The sequence below is a fragment of the Chelonia mydas genome, chromosome 1 (assembly GCF_015237465.2).
Source record: "Chelonia mydas isolate rCheMyd1 chromosome 1, rCheMyd1.pri.v2, whole genome shotgun sequence".
Classification (NCBI taxonomy): Eukaryota; Metazoa; Chordata; order Testudines; family Cheloniidae; genus Chelonia; species Chelonia mydas.
Genome location: NC_057849.1, coordinates 1040034 through 1047989, shown reverse-complemented (window position 1 = coordinate 1047989; position 7956 = coordinate 1040034). Strand labels below are relative to the sequence as shown.

At 46.9% G+C, this 7956-nt stretch overlaps 1 protein-coding gene across 1 annotated transcript; it reads left to right on the top strand.

Annotated features, from left to right (window-relative positions):
- Window positions 1-1531: 1531 nt before the first annotated feature.
- Window positions 1532-7737, top strand: LOC102930752 (putative olfactory receptor 52P1). The gene is made up of 2 exons (XM_007072411.3): window positions 1532-1656; window positions 6672-7737. The coding sequence occupies exons 1-2, from the start codon at window positions 1532-1534 to the stop codon at window positions 7735-7737; spliced, it is 1191 nt and encodes a 396-aa protein (XP_007072473.3).
- Window positions 7738-7956: the final 219 nt, after the last annotated feature.

Sequence of the window (7956 nt, the reverse complement as noted above, 5' to 3'; positions counted from 1 at the left end):
ACACCTTGTCAACTGCTGGAAATGGGCAATGTCCACCTGGATTTCATTGGCCTGATTAGCACTACAAAATTAATTTTCCCTCTCTTGATATTCACCCCTTCTTGTCAACTGTTGAGACTCGGCCACTTCCACCTAAATTGAATTGGCCTCGTTAGCACTGACTCCCTGTCACGTAGTCACCGGGCGATGCTCTGGAACTACTCCATATGAAGCCATTCAGGACTCTGGGGAGCCTCCTCTCTCGGAGCAGACTGTCTCCAGGGCAAGAAGCTTACACAGCTTCGACCTTCCTGGGTCTGACCTAGGAGCATTCAGCATCCTCTGCCCCTCCGTGAGCTTCCCACAGCGAGTCAGCCCAGGCGGGGTCCTGGGGAAGCCAGAGGGTCCTGCCCCCCAACTCTGCAGTCAGACGTGACTCTCAGCCAGCCAGTAAAACAGAAGGTTTACTAGACGACAGAAACACGGTCTAACACAGAGCTTGTAGGTACAGAGAACAGGACTCCTCATTCCGGTCCATCTTGGGGCCAGGGAGGCCAGAGCCCCGTCTGGGCCCCCTCTCCATTTCCCCAGCCAGCTCCAAAAGGAAACTCTCTCCAGCCCCTCCTCTGGCCTTTGTCTCTCTCCCGGGCCAGGAGGCCACCTGATCTCTTTGTTCTCCAATCCCTTCAGTTGCCATCTTTGCAGAGGAGGGGCCCAGGCCATCAGTGGCCAGGAGACAGGGCATCGGCCATTCTCTGTGCAGACACCATCCCACTGGCCCTCTAGGGCTCTGCAACGATTGCACCCCCTTATCCCACCACCTAGATACTTAAGAAATGCCTAGGGGCAACTGAGGCATCCACACAGTATTCAAAGAAAACATTAAGAACATTCCCACTTCGTCACACCCCCACACTGGCTAAGGCAACTCGCATCTTTTCATGTGCTGTAATATTTATACTGCTTACTGTATTTTTCACTCCATGCATCTGATGAAGTGGGTTTTAGCCCATGAAAGCTTTTGCCCAAATAAATGTATTCATCTCTAAGGTGCCACAAGGACTTCTCGTTGTTTTTGCTGATACAGACTAACACGGCTACCCCTCTGAAGTATGATGATCGTTACTGATGAGAATGACTGATCTCTGATCCCTTAGCCACAGTCCAGTAAGGCTGCAGAAAGTGTTTGTATCTCCCTTAAGTCATCTATCTCCAGATCTGTCTGTCTACTATCTACCTATCCATCCTGGGCATTTACAGGATATCAGACCGTATGGAGACCTAGGCATTATCCCTAGTTTTCTTCCTAATAGACTATAATTTTTAAATATACACAAACTATCAGAGCAGCCAATTCCTCTCTGACTCAGCGGAGAGCCCAAGAGTTCTCATCTCCCTTTGGGAAGGTCCCTTAATTACTGTTTACTCCTAAAATTGGATAAATAGCACAGAAGAGCAGACAGCCCTGTCTCCAGCCTCTTTACATTCAGATGCAGATTCCCCACTAGACGCTGAGTGTTCCCCACTGGGATTGCACAGAGCTATATTATAAATGGTGCACACCCCTGTGTCGGCTCTCGGCGTGGGATGCAGCTGCAGATGCTGGGCTGAGAGCAGTGTGGGACACGGCTACCTGAGGGGGATTCCCAGAAAAGACGCTTCCATCTCAGGATCCAGGTACCATCTCTTGCTGAGGAGCTCACCTGCTAGACAAACCGAGTGCAGCGTGGGCATGATGAGAGAAAGAATAGGTCTGGGGTCCTTTCTGATCTGCACAACCAGTAAACATCCCATGACCCTTGCCACAGGTGATGAATTTGCTCCAGTATCACTGGCCAAAATGTCCCTCCTTGCTGTGCACCCCCGCCCTCCCCGGCTGATGGCCTCCAGCCCTGAGGTGGCTGCATTTCAGTGGCACAGTGGCTCCTTCAGGAGGAAAGGTGTCAGTAGATAGACAATACAAGGCCAAATTCTGAGGCCGTGGCCCATGATTTGCTCAGACTCCACTGAGGTAAAACTCCCCTTGAAATAAAAATTGATTAAAGACCTCAGGAGCCAGCTGTGTTAATGCGCAAACACTGTCACCTCCTGCTCTTGCATCTCAGGGCTCTGGCTCTTAACAGGGGGCTGTTACCTGACTTTTATCTGCTGGAAAGCATGGAGGTGCTAGGGCTCCTCACTGGAAAAATTATAACAATTTTTCAACATGGGCAAGACATCGCCTCTCCTAGCTTCATTCGAGAAGTCGGCTGAGCTGTTATGTCTGAAACTTTCAAAAAACAATTCAGCCGGCAGCAGACACCCAGGGTGGGAAATATCACTTCAAACGGTTAAAATTTGGCAAACTTATAAGCAAATGAAACTTAAGGTCTTCTAATGGAAGGTGTCAGAGAGACTTAACTCACCATGGTGCCACCAGCACCATCGACAATGGCCCATCCATTTGTGAATCCCATCCAGCTGAGCTCTGTGCTCCAATAAGGTCAGTGGCAAGGAGTTCCAAAGGCCAGCTATGGATTATGTAAACAATTTTCTTTTCTCCGTGTTATATGTTCAGATTTTCAATGTAATTGAATATTCCCTTGTTCACGTATTCTGAGACAGAGTAAATATAAATGTCTGATCTGTATCTTTTCTTTATCAATTGAGTCATAGGGTTGAATGTCAGAAGGCAGCATTAGATCATCCTGTCTGACCTCCTGTATAACACAGGCCAAGAAATTTTACCCAGTTACCCCTATGTGGAGCTCAATAACTTGTGTCTGACTAAGGCCTGTTCTACACTAGGATTTTACATTGTACAATTACAGAGCTACAGGGTGAGAAGGGACCTCAAGGTACATCTAGTCTCACTCCCTGCCATGATGCAGGATTTGTTTTGTTTAAACCATCCAGGAGAGATGACTCTCCAGCCTCCTTCGGAGAACCTCCAGCGAAGGAGCTTCCACGACCTCCCGAGGCATCTGTTTCATTGTCCTCCTGTTGTTGCAGTTAGAAAGTTCTTCCTGAGATTTCATCTAAATCTGCTCTGCTGGAGTTTGAACCCATCGCCTCTTGTCCCGCCCACTGTAGTGAGACAGAACGACTTTTCTCCATCTTTTCTATGGCAGCCTTTCAAGGATCTGAAGACCGCCGTCATGTCCCCTCTCAATCTCCTCTTTTCCAAATTAAACATACCCAGTCCCTTCAGCCTTTGCTCGTATGGTTTGTATTCCATCCCTTGGATCCTCTTCGTCTGTCGCCTCTGGATCCTTTCCAGGTTCTCTACATCCTTCCTATACACTGGTGACCCAAACTGGACACAATGCTCCAGCTGAGGCATAACCAGCGCTGAGTAGAGGAATATTATCACCTCGGGTGAGTTGCATGCTGTGCCTTTGTTAATGCAACCCACAACTGCATTTTCTTCCTTTGCAATAGCAAAAAAATCCACACACCAGAGAGAAGTCGCTGTATCAACCTAACCCTGATGTGGACAGTATGAGGTTGATGGGAGAATTCTTCCATCAGCCTAGTTACCACCTCTTGGGGAGGTGGATTACCTGTGCTGATGGGAGAACCTCTGCCATCAGTGTAAATAGTGTCAAAACAGAAACACTAAGGCAGTGCTGCTGTAGCATTTTAAGTGTAGAGAAGCCATCAAGCAGATCTTCCCGAAAAGTGTCCAGTCTGGAGCCCCGGACATGCAGAGTTGTAGAATCCACCACTACCCTTGGCAGTTTGTTCCAATGGTTAATCACCCTCAGTGCTAAACATTTGGCCCAGTTTTCCAGCTGGAATTTGTCTGCTTTCAGCTTCCAGCCATTGGGTCTTGCTCTGCCTTTCTCTGCTTCACCAGTGTTTTCACCCCATAAAAGTCTCTGCTTGATCGTCTTTTTGATAAATTAAATATGTGATGCCCTTTAAGTCTCCCACTGTCCGGCATTTTCTCCAGCCTCCAATCATTTCTGTGGCTCTTTTCTGCACCCTCTCCAATTTTTCAACATCCTTTTTGCAATGTGGACCCCAGAACTGGACACAGTCGCTTTCACCAATGCCCTGTGTAGAGGTAAAATCCTTCCTCTGCTCCAACTCACCACTCCCCTGTTTATGCATCCAAGGATCACATCAGCCCTTTTGGCCACAGCATCACACTGGGAGCTCACGATGAGCTGGTGTCCACAATGACCCCTAATGACCTTTTCAGGGTCCCTGCGTTCCATGATACCGTGCCCTAGTCTGTGGGTCGGGCCTGCATTGCCTGTTCCGAGAGAATAACTTTTCATGTGACTATATTAAAAAAATGTTTTTGTACGGACCCAGCTCTCCAAACACTCCACATCAGCCAGGGTGCCTGCCCTGGGCTCCTCATTGTAACCACTCTGACAACCTTTGGGTCATCCGCAAATTTTATCTGCAGTGATTTTCTATTTGCTGCCAGATCATTGATGAAAATATTGAATAGCGTCAGGCCTAGAACTGATCCCTGCAGAAGCCCACTAGAAAGACCCCGGTTCACCGCCACTGACAATGGCTTTCGGAGATCTGTCAGTTAGCCAGTTTTTAATCCACTTTACAGGTGCTCTACTGACATTGCAGACTGTTCATTTTTCATATGAGTGTTTTCCCTGCTGAATCCCATGTCTCAGAGAAATTGAAGTTTCTTGCATCTGTGCAGTTCCCTTGACCAGCCAAACGTCCACTCTCATTAAAGGATGAAATCAGTTGTATTTGACAAGACCTCTTTCCATAAACCATCTTGGTGACTGGCGTTAATTATATTCCTCGACTTTTTTTGAACTAATCTGACACCAGCTTTTCCAGTAAAAAGAAAAGGAATACTTGTTGCACCTTAGAGACTAACCAATTTATTTGAGCATAAGCTTTCGTGAGCTACAGCTCACTTCATCGGATGCATGTAGCTCACGAAAGCTGATGCTCAAATAAATTGGTTAGTCTCTAAGGTGCCACAAGTCCTCCTTTTCTTTTTGCGAATACAGACTAACACGGCTGTTACTCTGAAACCAGCTTTTCCAGTGTTTCCTAATTTATAAAATCTTTTTTTTTAAATTTCCCTTTATTTTTTAAATACTTTTCATTTAAGACAGAACTGCCCTGTATTTCCCCCTCACCCTGCCATTTTTTTTGGCTCTGCTGCTGACAGGTCATGTACTGCTACTCCCGAATGAGGTGTGTGGGTGATCCGTCAGTTTGTAACTCTGGTGTTCGTAACTCTACGGTTCTACTGTGGAGGCTGTTTAACATCCTCCTTGGCAGCTAATGGGCTGGAGACTATTCAGTCACCTCACGTGATAGGAGTGCCTCCTACTGCCTCTTTCCCAGTGCAGAACAAACCTAGTTCTTCAACACATCTATGTTTTCTGCAACATTAAGAAGTTTCCTTTCTCCCTCTAGGAATTGGCTTCAACCTTTCCTAGGATTTCTTTTAGTCTTAATATACTTGTTATCCTTTGTCCTGCCAATCATGGATTTTTCCCTGATGTCTTTAACATACCGTATCAATTTTCATAACTTCCCATTTGTATTGCCTGATAGCTATATTCCCTTTTTTCCCATTTGTATCTATTGCTTTTTTCCCACATAAATGCTGCCTTCACTTTGCCATTGAAAAGGGTTTTTAGCCAAAGTTCTCCGCTTCCTAGACTGTGGAATCATGACTTTTTAGCTATTCAATAAACTCTTTTTAAAGAACTCCTGAGTTTCATTCCCATTTTTCTGTCTAATATTTTCCTCCCAATCAGTTTTCTTGTTAATTCTCTTCAGCTTTGGGGAATTAGCGCTTTTGAAGCACTAAGTATCTATATATATTACTGGTTGGGAACTGTTCTCTTTTTGTCCAAATGAATGTAATCAGTTCTATTCTTTATATTCCTTTCCTCTATCATCTGCCCCCTTCTTTGTATCTTCTCTAAACTAAATAGTTCCAGACTTTTCAGGTTGTCCACACATGGCAGCTTTCCCCATTCTCAGAGCCTGTCTCAGAAATCCCCTTTATAATGCTGTATCCATTTTAGAGAATTTTTTGAGGGTGAACAAACCTGAGCACATATCCAGAGCAGGTTATTCTTCATCCCATTTCTTAGGCATCCAAACATTGTCTTTGATTTGTCCGCTACTGCAAATGAGAAGGTGTTTCCATTGAGCTGCTTTCAATGACGCCCGGGTCTTTTCCCTGAGGTGTGTTAGAATCACAGAATCGTAGAATCATAGGGTTGGCAGGGACCTCAGGAGGACATCTAGTCCAATCCCCTGCTCAAAGCAGGACCAATCCCCAACTCGTTGGGTCTTCTAGTTGGGATGTTTCCCCCTGGCACATGTCTTGGCAAAGGTTTGGGGTTTTTTACATGCTCAGATTTTGAGTAACTGGTTGAATGGGGAACTCCCTACAGAATGGACTTCCTAGCCTGGCTTTCATTGCATTAAGGAACAATGCTGGATAACCAGTATCCACACTTGTGTTTCCTGCTGGTGCTTAGTAAGGTTCCCACACCACAACATGTAGAATTATTGACACATGGAGAACCATCAACTATGGAATTGGCATTAGTAGGGTCAGTTGTTCATAATTCATTTCTCTGAGTAACGAAAATGTCATTTTTCAGTGTGTGAAAAGTGAACAATCTGCTTCACCCATGAGAACGGCCTCCAGTAGTACATGTAATGTCTCATACTAACATTGTCTCTCCACCCAGGCATATGCATTGCGACCATCACGCTGGAGCCTGGGCACATACAAGAAGTCAGGGGAACCTACGGTACATGCCGGAGACACCGTTCTGCCTCAGAGTTGGACACCTTCTCCCCTACTCCATGTCAGATTCCAACACAACTGACTTCACGAACCCCTCCACCTTCATTCTGCTGGGCATTCCTGGACTGGAAACAGCCCACATCTGGATCTCCATCCCCTTCTGCACCATGTACGCCATAGCTGTCTTGGGGAACTTCACCATCCTGTTCATTGTGAAGACGAAGCCAAGCCTCCATGGGCCCATGTACTATTTCCTCTGCATGCTGGCCATCAGCGACCTGGTCATATCTACGTCCATTGTGCCCAAAATGCTGAGCATCTTCTGGTTCAATTCCCGGGAGATAGATTTCAGTGCCTGCCTCACCCAGATGTACTTCATTCATAGCTTCTTAGTGATGGACTCTGGGATCCTTGTGGCCATGGCTTTGGATCGCTATGTGGCCATCTGTGATCCCCTGAGATATTCCACCATCCTAACAAAGCCCATGGTGGCCAAGATCGGCCTGGCCGTGGTGCTGCGTGGTGGTATGCTCATACTGCCCTATCCCTTCCTGGCCAGACAGTGGCCATATTGCAGAACCGCCATCATCCCCCACACGTACTGTGAGCACATAGCCGTGGTGAAGCTGGCCTGTGCCGACATCCGCATCAGTAGTTACTACAGCCTCTCTGTGGCATTCTTGGTGACGGGTCTGGATGTGTTTTTTATCACTGTGTCCTATACCCAGATCCTCAGGGCCATCTTCAGCCTCCCCACAAAGGACGCCAGGCTCAAGACTTTTGGGACTTGCGGCTCCCACCTCTGTGTCATTTTAGTCTCTTACATCCCAGCTCTCTTCTCCTCCCTGACGCACCGGTTTGGCCACAATGTGGCCTTGCATTTCCACATTCTCATGGCCAACGTGTATCTCCTGGTGCCCACCATGCTGCACCCCATCATCTACGGGGTGAGGACCAAACAAATCCGGAACAGGCTGCTCCAGCTACTTACTTATAAAGGGATGTAAAGTTTTCTCCTGGTGCTCTGGCTCTCAGACTGAGCTCTGTGCAGAGCTGGCTGGTGACATGGTGCTGGGCCCTCTTCCCTGAATCACTTACTGGAGAGTCAAAGAGACATTAAATCCTTTCCTGACCTTACTGTGCTGATTCCGCATGACAAACCGGGGAATAGGTCTATGTACAATTCAGTGGGTTGCCACCTCTCTAACTGCTGGTAACTGGATCCT

Bases quoted from the DNA above. Each gene is read 5' to 3' on its own strand.
- LOC102930752 (XM_007072411.3), top strand. From the start codon at position 1,532: ATGGTGCACACCCCTGTGTCGGCTCTCGGCGTGGGATGCAGCTGCAGA. The intron at 1,657-6,671 runs GTACCATCTCTT...CTCTCCACCCAG, and splicing joins GCTTCCATCTCAGGATCCAG to GCATATGCATTGCGACCATC.